General features: G+C 41.9%; 1 protein-coding gene across 1 annotated transcript; it reads right to left on the bottom strand.

The window, feature by feature from the left end:
• Nucleotides 1-683: 683 nt before the first annotated feature.
• LOC107282446 (toll-like receptor 13) lies at nucleotides 684-16,136 on the bottom strand. The gene is made up of 3 exons (XM_015810223.1): nucleotides 15,891-16,136; nucleotides 8,866-11,643; nucleotides 684-843 (listed from the first exon to the last, which is right to left on the bottom strand). Exons 2-3 carry the CDS (start codon nucleotides 11,613-11,615, stop codon nucleotides 684-686), a joined length of 2,910 nt encoding a protein of 969 aa, XP_015665709.1. The 5' UTR covers nucleotides 11,616-11,643; nucleotides 15,891-16,136.
• Nucleotides 16,137-17,051: the final 915 nt, after the last annotated feature.

Raw genomic sequence — 17,051 nt, 5'->3', positions numbered from 1 at the left:
CCCATAGGGGTACCCTTTATCTGCTCATACACCGTTCCGTTGAAGGTGAAGAACGTAACAAGACAAACCCTTAACAAGTCCACGAGGTCCTGAGGTCTTAAACGGTCCTGATGTTGTCCAAGGCCCTTACGCTCGAGTAGGTCACTAACCGTCCGAATGGCTAACTCCTGAGGTATGGAAGTGAAGAGGGAGACCACATAGTTATATATATATAGTTATATATATATAGTTGTTTTCTGAGGTTTTCGCGGGTGTTTGTATGTAGGTCTTTGGATATTTGGGTTTTCTCCTGCGTAAAATTGGAAGTGTCTTGGCAACGTTTCGACGAAGTCACATTCGTCATCTTCAGGCTGGTGTCTTCAGCTTCGTGCTTCTGGGAGTGAAGGACTCCCAGAAGCACGAGGACTCCCAGAAGCACGAAGCTGAAGACACCAGCCTGAAGATGACGAATGTGACTTCGTCGAAACGTCACCAAGACACTTCCAATTTTACGCGGGAGAAAACCCGAATATCCAAAGACCTACATATATATAGTTATATATATATATTTAATCTAGACATCCAGGCTTGGAAAATACAGCATCCAACCTCAGCAGTTACCTATCAACTTATTGTCTTCAAATTATTCTAGGTAAAAAAATAATGCTAATAAATAATTATAGTCATGTTCTTCCTGGTTTTGGCTACTCAATTACAGCGAATGGTTTGAAATTTTCTTGTCTCTCAGAGCCTAAGGCTCCACATAGTTTGGTCCAAAACACATCTTCAGCCTCAGGATCTTCGGGCCAAGTAAGGTAGCTCTCTTGTTTAATTAGTTTCCTTAGGCGATGATATGGAGACAACCTAGAAAATAACAAAAGGATTGGGATGTTTTTTATTTTCCCCATCTCAGACACAAGAACAGACACAAAGAAGTGTGTAAGGAAAAGACACTCTGGTCCACACCCAAGCCAACTGTGGGGGAGACTTCTAAACATAAAAGGAGAGCAACTGCTCTCTTCTGTTGTTCTGGTAGTGAGTGGGATGCCATCTTGAACAGATATTGTAGACCAGTATTTCTCAAACTGCAACTTTAAGAAATGTGGACTTCAACTCCCAGAATACCCCAGCCAACATCCTGGCTAGAGCATTCTGGGATTTGAAGTCCACTTTTCTTAAAGTTGTAGAGTTTGAAAAACACCACATAGATTTTTCTTCCACCACAAATACACACATTTATCGCTCTTCTAAAGCCATCTCCAAACTGGTTATTATAATCCCCATATCAAGTGGCAGGGGGACTTCCGGTGTGCAGGCGACCTCGTCGGACGCAGCTGTAGCTGCCTCCCGCCTGTTTTCGCGTAAAAGCCGTTTTGACAGCAAGCATCAGCTGTCAAACGGCTTGATACCTTTCCCCCGGGCATAAGGGGATCGGTGAGCTGCCCGGGGTAGGAGTTGAGTTCCCGAGTCGTCCTATGTGGACGATGGAGGTTAGAACTCCTCCGGAGCCCCGAGGATTCTCCGCGATCCAGGACGCCTTCGCCTTGGCGAAGCTAGAAGCCGCCGCCACCGCTGCAACTTAAATTGAACTGTGAGTTATTACATGCAGACAAACCGACCCTGGAAATTTGTCTTCTATTTGGGATTTTACTCTAACTTGGAATATTCTGATCTTCCCTATACTTGGGGTGGACTGAGTGAAAGTGAACTTAAAATGGCGTTGGAATGAAACTTTTTAGCAAGAAGAAATTAAAGTGACTTGGATTTCCGGTCTGGAACTTTCACTACTTCTAATACTTTCACTACTTGCTCTGGACTAATCGTTAAAAAGACTTTTACACAGACTGAAATTTTAAATTGCTAATATGGCTTCGAGAAGAGTGGTGCCCACAACCTTAAAATCAATTACATCTCCGACTCCCCAGCCGCTCCAACCAATTTCTAAGCCGGCTTCCCACCCGCCACCCCCGCCATCTTCCTCACCTCCACCGCCCTCTGGTAAAGAATTACAGGATTTAGTGACTGAAAGTATTAAGCAAATGACAGAGATGTTACAAAAAATGGATGCTAAAATTGAGAATAAGATTGATCAATTAATACAGCAACAACAAGAATTATTACAGAAACATGAGGGCTTTCGTTTGAATGTGACAACTGCTTTCCAAGGTTTGGCCGAATATGTAGATGGGGTGGCAGAAAGGGTGGAGGAAAATGAACAGAGGGCTGAAGCGAGCGAGCAAAGATTGGAACTTGTAGAGGAGGGCTTGGAAAATGTTAAAGGTGACGTCTTGGTCGCTCAATTTCGGGACATGGAGTACGCAATTCGAATTCGTGGGTTGGCTGAGGATCCAAAAGAAAAATTAAGAGAAGTAATCTCACAAGCATTGATAGATGCCCTGGCTTGTGGGCAGGAAATTTATGATGAAATAGAATGTGTCTTCAGAGTGAATTCTTGGGTGGCTCATCAGAGAAATTTGCCAAGAGATGTGGTGGTCTATTTTACAAGAAAAGCGAGACGAAATGAAATAATGCAGCTTTTTTATCAACAAAGATTTAAGATCTTAAACCAAGACATCATTCTTTTAAAAGAAATTCCAGCGAAAATACTTAAAGCGCGTCGAGACTATGCTTTTTTGGTGCAGGAACTTAAGAACAGACAAATAATTTTCAGATGGGATATACCGGTGGGTATAATTGTAACTGTGGCTGGTAAGCGTTACAGAATTAACTCGGTTAAAAAAGCGAATGATTTTATGGCGTCTGTGTTGCAAGCGGAGTGTCCAGCCACACCTCAAAAGACTGATGCAGCTGAGCATTTGATTGTGGACCTCCCTTCTATTTCCGGTGTTAAGGATGTAAATGGGCGTTTAAAAGATAATGGAATAGAACAAAGAATGACTCGCGCAGCTCACAGACGCAAGGAAAAAGAACAACAAATGACAGCCCACCCATCAACATCTGATAGCTCGCCACCTGCTACTTCTGAGCCAGTAGGTGGCGCTCGACCCAAGGTTTTTGTCAAGTCCTACGCTTCAAGTATCGCTATAGGATTGAAATCAGCCAATGTTTAAAATTTCATCTTGGAATGTGGGGGGGCTTAACACACCCCACAAAAGACGCAAGGTTTTTCATTATTTGAGACATTTTAATAATGATATCATATGTCTACAAGAGACTCATATTGTGATTAAAGATCAAAAATTATTGCTAAATTCTAAGCTTGGAGATTTGTTTGCTGCACCTGCTCTTAAAAAAAAAGCTGGGGTTGCATTATATATAAAGAAACATCTTTCACCTACTTTAAAAGAAGCTGACAAAGAAGGAAGATTTTTATTTGTGGAAATAAATTTAAATGGAAGAAAGTATTTAATAGTGGGGGTTTATGCCCCCAATCAACTGTCATCTCAAAAACAATTTTATAGACAATTACACCAGAAAATTGTGACTATGGATTATAATTCCTTGATTGTTATGGGGGACTGGAATGGGGTACTTGATACTTTAAAAGATAAAAAGACAACTTCTAGGGATGTGGCCCTTTCCAGACTCCCTAAATCTTTTTTTGCAATGATGGAAGATTTGGAGCTGGTGGATGTTTGGAGATCACAACATATGAATGAACGTGACTTTACTTTTTTCTCTCATAGACATGAGTCTTTTTCAAGGATTGATTTTGTTTTGACATCAACTGACTTACTTACTGCTTGCAACAAAACAAAAATTTTCCCCAGAACTTTGACTGACCATAGTATGGTATGGTTAGAGATTGGCCAACAAAAAAAAAAAGGAAATCTTGGAGAATAAATGAAAATTTGTTTAATTATGAGGATAAGGTCAAAGTTCTGAAGGAACACATGGAAGAGTTTTTTCAACTTAACCTGAATAAAGGTACTCCTATATATACTGTTTGGGATGCCAGCAAAGCCTATTTGAGGGGCCTACTAATTTCCATGAACAATGCACATAAACACAAGCAAATACAGAGTAGATTAAACTTGGAAAAAGAAATCGGGATTAAAGAAAAACTATTATCTCAGCGACCAACAGATACTAACTTCTATTAAAATGCTTAAGGATCAATTCAACATGTTAATTGCTGATCAGGTGGCCACCAATTTGAAGTATATTAAACATAATACATTTGCTAATGCAAACAAACCAGGGAGATGGTTGGCTTACCAATTACGCAAGAGACAAAAAGCTAGAGTTATATCAAAAGTTTTGGTCAAGGGTCGTGAGGTATATCAACAAGAACTGATTAAAAAAGCATTTACAGAATTCTACTCACATTTATATTCCTCAGGGAGTATAAAAACTGAGGATATTGATAAATACTTACAATCTTCATTTACATATAAACTTACATTAGAACAACAGAAACTTATGAATGAAGAGATTACTGCAGATGAAATTTTAAATGCAATTAAACAACTGAAAGCTGGTAAAGCCCCTGGCACAGATGGTTTGACAGCAATTTATTATAAATCATTGTCAGCTGAAATTATTCAACCCTTAAAAATACTATTTAATAGAATTATGTTGGGAGAACAAATACCACAGTCTTGGACAAGAGCTTTTATATCTTTGATACCGAAAGATGAGAAGGAGGTTTTGGAACCTAAGGATTACAGACCTATTTCTCTGCTGAATGTGGACTATAAAATTTTTGCAAAAATTTTGGCCAATAGACTGATGCAGATACTGCAATATTATATACATGACAACCAAACTGGTTTTATATCCGGAAGATATATGAAGAATAATATTAGACAAATTGTAAATCTACTGGAATATTTGGACAAGAATAATCAAGTGCCATCGGCTTTCATTTTCTTAGATGCGGAGAAGGCCTTCGATAAATTGGACTGGCAGTTTTTAAACAAAATGTTGGATTATATGAATTTTGGAAATCAATTTAAGACAGCCATAAAAGCGATCTATCAAAAACAATGTGCTCAAATAATTATTAATGGAGATTTGACAAAACTTATAGACATACAAAAAGGTACTAGACAAGGTTGTCCACTTTCTCCACTATTATTTATATTGTCTTTGGAAATCTTGTTGTCTAGAATTAGAGAATCTCCGATGATTAAAGGCCTAAAGATTTCTACTAAAGAATATAAACTTAAAGCTTTTGCTGATGATTTAGTTTTTACACTGACTCAACCAATCGAATCACTGGAATTTTTGTTGCAAGAGCTGTATCAGTATGGTAAAGTGGCTGGATTTAAAATTAATGTGAATAAGACTAAAATTCTTACTAAGAATATGATTGTTAGAGACAAAAATCAACTTATGCAAATGTCAGGATTTGAAGTGGTTAACAAAGTCAAATATCTGGGAATTTTTTTGTCATCCTCCAACGCGAAATTGTACCAGAATAATTATGAAAGATTGTGGAAAATGGTACAAAAGGACTTATTGATGTGGAAAAAACTACAGCTTTCCTTGCTGGGTCGTATAGCGGCCATTAAAATGAACATTTTGCCTAAGTTTCTTTTCTTATTTCAGATGATACCTATTTTAAAAAATGAACTTAACTTGAAAGAATGGCAAAGAGATTTGAACCGTTTTATTTGGGAAGGCAAGAAGGCGAGAGTTAAATTCAAGATTATTCAAGATACCAGAGAACGTGGAGGACTTAAAGTACCAAATTTGACACTTTATTATGACTCTTGTGCATTAACGTGGGTGACTGACTGGATTAATTTGTCCAACAAAGGGATTTTGAAGGTCGAAGGATGGGACTTGTACTTTGGGTGGCATGCTTATCATTTTATGCAGAAAAAAATTGATAAAATCTTCAGAAATCATATAATAAGGACTGCATTGTTAAGAGTTTGGCAAAAATATTCTTTCAAGTTTGATATTAAGCTACCACTCTGGGTGATACCGTCACATATTTTTCAAACTACAACTAGAGGAGTGGTGATGGAGGGACTTACATATAAAGATTTGTTATACCAGAGTGGTGGTGGTAACTGGTGCCTAAAATCAATAGAAGTTTTGAAGCAAAATAACCCAAACTTTTCTTGGCTTCTGTATAGACAAATTCAAGATAGATGGCGAATTGATAAAAAGACCATTTTTGTTATGGAAGACGGGAATTTTTTGAAGCAAGTAAGAGATGATGCTAAAGGACATATTAAAAGGATATATAATGTTTTATTAGAATTGGACTCAGAAACTGAATTAGTTAAAGAATGTATGATTAAATGGGCTCTAAATATAGGAGAAACAATACCTATGGATACTTGGGAGTTAATCTGGGTGAGAAATGTGAAGTTTACACAAGCTCAAAATCTACGTGAGAATTTTTATAAAATGCTTTATAGATGGCACTTGGATCCTTCAACTATGTCTCGTATTTATGTGAATTATGAATCCAAGTGTTGGAGGTGTGGACATCCAGATGCAACTTTTTTTCATATGTGGTGGACTTGTAAGGTTATTAAGGCCTTTTGGATACAATTGTGGTGGAACCTACAGCAAATCTTTAAGAAAATGATTATTTTTCTTCCACAGCTGTTTCTTTTAGGTATTGTGCAAGATTTAGATGCAAAAGAAATAAATTTGATGCTTTATTGTTTAACTGCCGCTCGTTTGTTGATAGCCCAAAATTGGAAGAGCCCAATTCTGCCTACAATGGAAGACCGGAGATTGAAAGTTTCGAATCTTGCTGAAATGGCAAAGATCTCGGCTTATTTGAAAAATTACTCGAATGAACAATTTTTATCAATATGGAGAAGATGGATTGTTTATATTCAAAAGAAGCATAGAGTGGTAGAATATAACCTAGGTTTTTAGATTTTTTTTTTAAATTTCGTTTATTCTTTCTATCTCTTGATGTAGATTAAGATATTTTGTGGAGTTAGAGATATTAGTACTTGTTTACTTATATATGAATATTATCCTGGGATTCGGTTTGGGAAGTCCGGGGGGGGGGGGATTTTACTTGTTTCTGTGTTTATGTTTATGATTGTTTTTTATGATGAAAAATAATAAAATTTCTTTGAAAAAAAAAAAAAAAGTGGCAGGGAAAAAAATTCCATAAATTAATGATCACTTGGGTAAAGATTTTTATTGTTGTCATCATTCATGTCCAGTCATTGGGTGACCTCAAGTTGTAGCCTAGTCTCTCAAGTAAACACCTTCCCAAGGCACTTAGGCTGTAATTCCCAGAATTCTTGTCCCAAAGATGCTTTTTCAAAAAGCAACTGAATTTATTTTTCCTTGAAGATGTTTCATCTGATCATTAGCAGTGAAAGGATTGCCCTTTCAGCAACTGCAAGAAAGTTCCACACCCCTTTCTACTATTCAGGGGACCCTGAGGGCACAGATAAACCTCCAAGTAGCCTCAGTGAGAAGGAGTGGTAATGACCAGATGACTGCAAGGAATGTAAATCATTTCATCCTCCACCATTCAGTCAGAACTGAAGAAGCTTCTTGGATGAGAAGCGAAACATCTTCAAGGAAAAACAAAATCTAGTTGCCTTTTGAAAAAGGACCTTCCTGGATGACCTGGATGACTAAGAAACTCCTTAGATCAGTGATGGCGAACCTTTTAGAGACCGAGTGCCCAAACTGCAACCCAAAACCCACTTATTTATCACCGGGTGTCAGGTGGGGCTGGCCCACTGGGTGGGCATGGCTGCGGTGGTCATGGCAGACTGAGTGGGTGTGGCCAAGGTGGGCGTGGTCACCTTAATGTTGCTTGTGGGGAGGGATGCCTGTGGGGGCCAGGCAGGATTGGGGGAGATCCAGGGGGTCTCTGGCAGGTGGGGCAGTGGGCAGGAGGTTCATCCTGTGGGGTGAGGTGAGACAAGACGAGGCAGGGCGGTGGTGGAGGGAAACCAGCTATGCTGGGATGCATCCGGCCACGTGGGACCTCGGTGAGTTAGCGGGCGGCTGGTTGAAGAGGGACAGTTGCCATCTCTGGGGCATGGCGCGGGTGCCCACAGAGAGGGCTCTGAGTGCCGCCTCTGGCACACGTGCCATAGGTTCGCCACCATTGCTTTAGACACTATGTACTTGAAGAGTACCAGGTAAAAAATCTGTCCTAGCATGGGGTAAGAGGAAATTTCTATCTAGTTTCTCTGCTACAGCTTCTTTCCATCTTTAGTCAAAACAATGAGGACTACACCAGATGCCCTCCAGATGGCCCAGCAGGACAGGTGGTTCGGGAAAGCTTTATCATAGAAGCATAAGGCTAGAATGGTATTTGGAGGTTTTCTAGTCCAGTGGTTCTCAACCTTTTTAATGTCGTGACCCCAACCGGTCGTAAGTCAAGGACTAAACCAGTCGTAAGTCGAGGACTAAACCGGTCGTAAGTCAAGGACTAAACCAGTCATAAGTCGAGGACTACCCAACCGGTCGTAAGTCGAGGACTTTCCCTGCCCGGGAGCGCCGCACATGTGTGGTTCCGCCCCCTGCGCCGGCCAAGGCATAGCTGGCAAGCGGCAGAGACGGAGCAGGCCGACCACCAGCTGGCCCAGCCCAAGGGAGGTAAGGCACCCGCCGGAAAAGGGGAAAAAATGGCGGACAAAAAAAATGTCGGACAAAAAAAATGGCGGACAGCCTTGCTTGGCAACCCCCGTGAAATGGTCAATCGACCCCAAATGGGGTCCCGACCCACAGGTTGAGAACCACTGTTCTAGTCCAACTCCCTGCCCAAGGCAGGAGCGATGTGGCTCTCTTTTTTCATTATGGAAAGAGTTAAGCTATTTCCTGCTCATTCATCCTTATTCCAACCTTCTGCATCCTAATTGCACTCCTCGTATCACAAATCTTTTCTTCCCACTAAAATATAAGCAAATGAAACTCCTGCTTTATATGACAATCCTTTTAAGACCACCTTCGTGTGGATCAACTCTCCCTACTCACCTGTAGTTCGGGATTTCTTCCTTAAAGACCACCACCAAAGGGTCACGTCCATGATAGTAGATATTGGAACAGGCAAGTTGAATTTCTAAAGCACACCATTCACTCTCCAAGTAATTTCTGCTCACCACACACAAGGTCTTACGGCTTCTGCTTATTCCATTCTGCACGTTATCTATATAGTATTGTCCAGGGGCAAAATCTCTAGGCCCAAAACAAAACCGGAAACAGGGTTCATGTTGTTTTTCCAGCTTTTCCAGAATATTATCAATCACCCATTTGTAGTCATGACTATAGCAGGAGATGTAAGCATCATATTGGTAGTCCCGTCCTTTGGGGCGCAGCTGCTTGTAGCCCCAACCTCTGAGGAGATAAAAAGCATATCGGAAAGTCCAGCCTAACTTGGCATAGACCAAAGATGGAAGCAGGAGCAAGAGGGTGGTAACTGTGGTGGCAATAAATAAATACATTTCCCAGTTCTCAAAGCAGAAGGATAAGTCTTCATCAGCAAAAAAACGATTAGCCAATCCAGTACTAAAGCAATAATAGCTATCCAGCAAGGCCACTTGAACGTTTGGCACAGATATTGACCAGTTTTGGAACCATGCATTCTCACAAGAGCATACCAGTGGATTTTCAGAAACATCCAAATGCTTCAAGGAGGAAAGTCCACTAAGCAGTTCTTTACTGATGTTCTTCAAATCATTGTTGCTTAGGTCCAGCTGTTCCAAAGAGGTCAAACCAGAAAAGATTTCTTTGGGTAGATCTGGAATGGCACTATCTTCTAAACAGAGATTATGTAGGTTACTTAGTCCTTGAAAAAAACGCGGATGGAGTTCCCAAGAGTCACGTTTCCCTGGCTCAGTTTCAGAGAGGTCTAGGGATTCAAGAGCGGTGAGATTGATAAATGAAAGGCGGGAAAACACACTGCTGGGGTTTCCTTTCAAAGACAGGAACTTTAGATTCTCCAGCCCTTGGAAAAGTTTGTCTGGAGGTTGGATTGGTAATTTAGGTGTCTGAAAACTAATATCCAGTTTCACAAGGGAGTGGAGATCCTGAAAAGGGCTTGGAGTATCGTATTTGTTGTAAGTAAAGAGATGATTGTAACTGAGATCTAATGTTTGCAGCTGCTTCAGGGGTTTAAAGACTGATTCAGAAAACTTGTATATGAAATTTTGATCCAAGGCAAGGTATTTTAGAGAATTGAGATTCCGAAAAGCAGAGCTCTGAACCGTCAAAATTCTGTTTCCTGAAAGCAGGAGAGTCTTCACACGCAGGCGTGTAAAGGCATAATCCTTGATTCGTGTAATGCTGTTAAAACTCAAATCCAAAAACTCCATTTTACGAGCATAGGTGAAAGTGTCACGGGTTACAGCTGTGATCTGGCAGTTCTGAAGCTTAAGTGTCTTCAATGCTGCCATGCCAAAAAAAGATTTTTTTTGTAGATTGGTCAGGCGGTTCTTTGATAAGTCCAAATAGCTTAAATTCTTCAAAGCAGCGAAAACATACTCATTTAAATAATCAATGTCATTTCTACTCAGGATCAGGGTTTGCAATGGTAACCCTTTCCCCCAAATATTAGAACGGAGTTTCAATATCTTGCACTTATCCATAGAGAGATACTTTAAGTTCCGAAATGTTTCGAAGGTCTTATTTTCCAGATACCTAAACCCTGAGGTATCCAGAGTCAACCAGGTGAGGTTAGTGCAAGAACCCAACTGTCTCAACTGAGTAACAGTAAACTTGGAATGTTTGACGTCCAAAGAAATTAAGGATGGCAGATTTTGGAAGACAGAGCAAGCTACTGATAAATTTGTGCTTAATGATGGATGCATACTGGATAAATGCAACATAGTCAGGTTAGGAAGGGATATGTTGATAAGCTCAGAGACCTTTAGAAGATTCGAGTCTAAAGAGAGCTCTGTCAAAGCTGGAGTGGCTTGAAAGACTCCAGCTCCCAGTTCTGACATGTTATTAATACTTAAGTCCAGTTGTCGCAAGTTAGGAAAGGAACAATTGGACAGGTCCAGTCTGTGAATGACATTTCTATTCAAACTGAGATTCCTCAGGGAGGGGAAACTGAGCAAGGAAGGACCAACACATGGGGCAGAGATGCTATTGTTGCTCAGATCCAGAATGATGAGTTGGGACAAGTTTTTTACAGCTATAGCCATCTCTTGAAAACTAGAGAATTTATTGGAGGAAAGAATAAGTTCCTGAAGAGCCAACTGGAACATAAATGAACTCGGGTGCACGGTGGCAATTTTGTTATTCTCCAAGTGCAATACCTGGAGATGTTTCAAATTGGCTAGCAAAGCGGGACCTAGGGCAGTCAGTTGGTTCCAACTCAAATCTAGAACTTCAAGGCCTTCCAGACTTTGAAAGGTGTTGGGTTCAATGTGTGATATGTTGTTATGGTCCAGGTAAAGTTCCAATAAATCAGGGAGGTGGGAAAAGGTGGTAGAATTCAGCATTTCCACTAAGTTGTGGGAGGCATTGAGCCAGTAAGTCACATTTGGCAGAGGAGCAATGGCAGAATTCAGATTAACGATGGCATGGCCAGTACAAACAGCGAGGCCAGGTCTGTTAGGGGAAAGGACACAATTCCTGAAACCAAAACAATCTGCACCCCAGTGTATCCATGGGAAGAGGAATAGCAGTGTGCAAAGTTTCAAGGGAATCTGGTTCAAAGCAGGCATAATGATAAAAGCATTTGGCTTATGTGGTGGCTCTAGGTTTACTGTGGGCTTCATCAGCGATCATGAAACAACTTCATAGGTCCTAAAATTAGAACATGAAATACTTCTGGTGAGTTAAAAAGAAAGTGGCGAATAGACATGCTAGTGCTTAATCAGTGATCCGAATTCAATCACTTTATGTATAACTTTTATTAGATACAGTTTAACTCCCACTTTCTTCCAGATTATTCTTCTAGCACAGTGGTGGCGAACCTATGGCACACGTGCCAGAGGCAGCACGCGGAGCCCTCTCTGTGGACACGCGCGCCATGCCCCAGAGATGGCAACCATCCTTCTTCAACCAGCTTCCCGCTAACTCGCCGAGGTCCCACATGGCCGGATGCATCCCAGCATGGCTGGTTTCCCTCCCCCCTGTCCCATCCCTCCTGGCCTCACATGCTCTCCTTTTCCCGGGCACGACCCACTGCATCGCCTCCTCAGCTGTTGGCCATCTGTCCAGCTTAGAGGCAGCTTCTCTGAACTTCTTGTGGCGGGCTGCGGAGCCCCAGAGAGTGCCGGTCGAGAGGCCGGCAGGCTGTGGCTGCTGATAGACACTGTTGGCCCCCATGCGCTCGCTGGCCTCTGCGTGCGTGGGTCGATGGTGTCAGGCAGCAGCTACCCCAGCCCCTGCCTCGCCTTGCCCTGCGACAATGGCACCCCAGCCCTGCCTTACCTCACCCCGCAGGACGAGCCTCCTGCCCACTGCCCACCTGCCAGAGACCCCTGGATCTCCCCCAATCCTGCCCAGTTTCCACAGGCATCCCTCCCCATGAGCAACATCGAGGTGACCACGCCCACCTTGGCCACACCCACCCAGTCTGCCATGACCACCACAGCCACGCCCACCCAGCGGGCCAGGCCCACCTGGCACCCGGTGATAAATAAGTGGGTTTTGGGTTGCAGTTTGGGCACTCGGTCTCTAAAAGGTTCGCCATCACTGTTCTAGCAGAATAACAGAATAACAGAGTTGGAAGGGACCTTGGAGGTCTTCTAGTCCAACCCTCTGCTCAAGCAGGGAATCCTATACCATTTCAGATAAATCGTTGTCCAATCTCTTCTTAAAAACCAGCTAGATCCATATTGCCCCACTGAAGTCAATGAGACTTAAAACTAAGTCAATGTTAATGTAAGTCTCAATAATTTCAATGGCTGCCTAAGTATGACTGAATCTGAGTACAACAGTGTCATAAAAAGTCATGTACCATTCATACTGACATCGCAGTCACTGGGAAAGAACTTAGATTTTTGCTGTATTTCCAAAATAAGTCACTTTCTGGCCAAATAATATTAAGTTAATAGTTCCTGATGTTTGGCTGATGTCTTGTTATTAGGGACTGCAGGGATTAGAGATTTAACCGAAGGCATCCATGCCAACTAAAAAAGGTGACCTGATGGAAACTTGCATTGTGGAAAATACCAGATTGCATATCAGAAGTGGAAAAGAGTTAGATAAAGATACAGGAAATATTATAGTCATTCTAGCCCAGTGATGACGAACCTTTTAGAGACCGAGTGCCCAAACTGCAATCCAAAACCCACTTATTTATCACCGGGTGCCAGGTGGGCGTGGCCCACTGGGTGGGTGTGACTGTGATGGTCATGGTAGACTGGGTGGGTGTGGCCATGGTGGGCATGGTCACCTCGATGTTGCTCGTGGGGAAGGATGCCTGTGGGGGCCGGGCAGGGTTGGGGGAGATCCAGGGGGTCTCTGGCAGGTAGGGTGGTGGGCAGGAGGCTCGTCCTGCAGGGTGAGGCAAGGCAAGGTGAGGCAGGGCAGGGGTGCCATTGCTGCAGGGCAAGGCGGGGCAGGGGCCGGGGCGGCTGCTGCCTGACACCATCAGCCCCCGCACACAGAGGCCAGTGAGCCCATGGGGGCCAACGGTGTCCGTCTGCCGCCACAGCCTGCCGGCTCCTTGACCGGCACACTCTGGGGCTCCGCAACCCGCCACCAGCAGTTCAGAGAAGCATAGATGCAATGGGTCGTGCCCGGGAAAAGGAGAGCATGCGAGGCCAGGAGGGATGGGGCAGGGGGAAGGGAAACCAGCCATGCTGGGATGCATCCGGCCATGTGGGACCTCAGCGAGTTAGCGGGCGGCTGGTTGAAGAGGGACGGTTGCCATCTCCAGGGCGTGGCATGCGTGCCCACAGAGAGGGCTCTGAGTGCCGCCTCTGGCACGCATGCCATAGGTTCGCCACCACTGTTCTAGCCTAAGTGTCTGATAGGAGATTGTAGAACAGATAGCTTCTTAGAATCCTAGCTCTTTCTAAGTTGCCCTTGACTTAATAACAGTTTGTTTAGTGACCATTCAAAGTTACAACGGCACTGAAAATAGTGACCTATGACCATTTTTCATACTTACATCCATTGCAGCATCCCCATGGTCACGTGATCAAAATTCAGACGCTCAACAACTGGCTTGTATTTATGACAGTTGCAGTGTCCCGGGTTCAAGTGATCAGCTTCTCCGACCTTCTAATAAGCAAAGTCAATGGGGAATCCAGATTCACTTAACAACCATTTTACTAACTTAACAAATGAGATGATTCACTTAACAACTATGGCAAGAAAAGTCGTATAATGGGGCAAAGTCACCTAACAGCTGTCTCACTTAGCAACAGAAATTTTGGGTTCAATTGTGGATGTAAGTCAAGGACAGTAGTAGTACATTTCTAAATGACGCTCATATTGGAAAAAAATGTCTGATAGTCTGATAATCTTTTACATTAAGGGCTAAGCCTGGGAAATGTCACTCCAGATACTTTTTACCAGCTAGGCACAAAAAGTTTAGTCTTCTTCAGAAACTTCCCTACAGAAGAACAGATTTTGACTTTGTTAACAATTAAATGGAATCAGAATTTTAGGATTAGAATTAATCAGTAATAATAATTGCACCCACAAATATATATGGTTTAGGAAGAAATGGGGACTATTTAGAATGCTTCTAGCCAGGCAGTATTGTTTCTGGGGCAGACAGATTTATGTAAGTTGCTTAATTTAAAAGAAAATAATTTTGTGGCTTTATTTCTTCTCTGTTTGGAAAGAGACCAATATGGAAGTAAAAACTTAAGGAAGTAAAGAAATCCTTACTAAAATGAGCTTAAATTTTAGTTTCATTCTTGGCCTCTGCTTAAGTGATGTATTTTTCTAGTATGTCTAATTGTATCACAGCTATTATGGCAGTACAAATAGTCCTTGACTTATGACCACAAATGAGCCCAAAATGTTTGTTGCTAAACAAGGCAGTTGTTAAGGGAATTCTGCTTCATTTTATGATCTTTTTCGCCACAGTTGTTAAACAAATCACTGCAGTTGTTAAGTGAACCATGTGGACGTTAAGAAAATCCATCTCCCCCCACTGATTTTAATTGTCGGAAGGTGGCTGGAAAGGTTGCAAATGGGGATCACATGATCCCCCGACAGTGCAAGTGTCATAAATACACGCCAGTTTGCCAAGTCTGAATTTTGATCATGGGGCCATGGAGATGCTGTAATGGTCATAAGGGTAAAAAATGATCATAAGTTGTGACTTTGAACACTCAATAAACGAACAGTAAGTCAAGGATTTCCTGTGTACAAATCACTGAAAATTTATGTTTAAATTTAAAATAATGATACCTACAATTGGAAGTAGAATGACTGTGGCAAAAGAAAGCAAAGGTGCCATCAATAATAATAGGCACCTTGGGTGCAATCCCAAAACATCTGAAGCATCATTTGATCATCACTGGCATTGACAAAATCACCATCACTCAATTGCAAAAGGCAACTTTACTTGGAACAGCTTACATTCTGTGATCTTTAACCCCATCAAACAACATCTGCTTAACCCAGGTCCTTGGGAAAGACTCAGTCGGTGGATAAAAATGCCAAATCCAGTCTAAATCTTTAAGTGACCAAGCAACCAACCTTAATAATAGAAACCAAGAGGGGAAAAAACCCTACAACATCAGCCAAAGTAAAAACCAGAAGCAGGGACTACAATAGCGAGAAGCGCAGTGTAAAATTCCGTTCAATTAAAAAACCCAGAATAAAAGTGAAGTTCTAAAAACACTAAAATGGTTTTCAAAATAGCTGAGTGCAAAATCAGGGTTACTGCTTGTGCTGAAAGGACTATACAGTAATGTAGATGGCATGTAAGTCTCTCTGGAGACAGCAGCCCTGGTCCAGTTCCTCCCCTCCCATTTCTTTCAACTTAAGAAAAGTAGAAGCAATACATAAGTAAATAACCATCCCTTTTAAAGGCATTAGCTTCTCTGCTATACAAGGCATTGGAGGATGTAGAACCTCACCTTAGCAGGGCAAATGCCCTATTGGTTGATGAGCAGGACTAGAAGAGGACTTCCAGGCATTGTGGTTGGGTGAATTCAGAAGAGGCACATACCAGGGACCGACATAAGCCCTGTAGTTGGTGTCTTCAGCCAACTCAGAACGGTCTGCAGATTGTTGATTTATTCCATAGATTCCAGAAATAACAGCCTGGTAAGGATTCTCTGATAGTCTTTGTTGGGCTTTTCCAGTAGTGGCTGTACAAACTGCAGGCAGGGTTAAAACAAAAAGGCAAAAAAAAAATTGATTTAGTCTCCCCACTTCCTCCTTACCAACTGAGCCTGTGCAACACCAAACCTTGGGTGTAAGTCAGGCTCTGCAGCATGATTGGCAAACTGGATCTGTCGATCCTTAGACATGGATCTTCTTTGATATTTTTTTTGCAGTACTAGTGAAACATTTTCTTCTTTGGTCTTCTGTATTTGTCCTGTCATTCAGGGTGAAAATCTTTCTACCTTAGAAATAGTTTCGGTTGAGTGCCCTTGAAAAGTGAAACCACAAACATGCACAAAAAGTACCGTTCTGTTGATCAGGGGAGAAGGAAATGATACAGACTTTTTTCTTATTGTCGGGAATAACCCAGAGTTGTTTTCTCTCTTTTTTTCTCCTTCTTTAGTTCCTTCCGGATAATCCAAGTTACTGATTATTTGGTGACTTAGAGCAAAGCTGCACATCTTAGTAGAATGGCCAAATAATAAAGCTGACCTTGAAAACTATATTTATTTGCATGTTGGCCCTGCAGGAGAGTGAGGTGCTTGTGTTATTAGAGGCAAGAAATATTCACGGAGGAAAGGGCAATCTGATAAGCAAGGGATTTCAGATAGAAGAGAGACAGACAGAAAGACAGACGACAGACAGACAGACAGACAGAGGCAGAGACAAAGGCAGATATAGAGATAAGGAGGTTTTCAACAGAACAAAAACAGTCCAAATGTTAAGTTGGCACTAAGAATAAAGAAAAAGAATAAGTAAGTGAACAAGACAGAACAAGAAAGATGTAAAAAAGACAGCAAAAAATGTATAAAGAAGTGGCTTCTGATCTTTCTAAGAGCAGTTATAAATGCATTTGTACTTTACTCTCTCTCTCTCTGAAATTGCATCATAATTTCCTTCTTTCCATAATC

Source organism: Protobothrops mucrosquamatus, unplaced genomic scaffold (genome assembly GCF_001527695.2).
Source record: "Protobothrops mucrosquamatus isolate PMUCROS unplaced genomic scaffold, P.Mucros_1.0 scaffold8, whole genome shotgun sequence".
In the NCBI taxonomy this organism is placed as follows: domain Eukaryota; kingdom Metazoa; phylum Chordata; class Lepidosauria; order Squamata; family Viperidae; genus Protobothrops; species Protobothrops mucrosquamatus.
Note: the sequence above shows the minus strand (reverse complement) of the source record. Positions and strands in the feature narration are given on the sequence as shown.

What these genes read in the sequence shown, in the direction of transcription:
- LOC107282446 (XM_015810223.1), bottom strand. Translation starts at nt 11,615, where the DNA reads ATGAAGCCCACAGTAAACCTAGAGCCACCACATAAGCCAAATGCTTTT. An exon ending in GAAGAAATCCCGAACTACAG is followed by an intron (nt 844 to 8,865) that starts GTGAGTAGGGAG and finishes GTTATTTTCTAG; the next exon opens with GTTGTCTCCATATCATCGCC.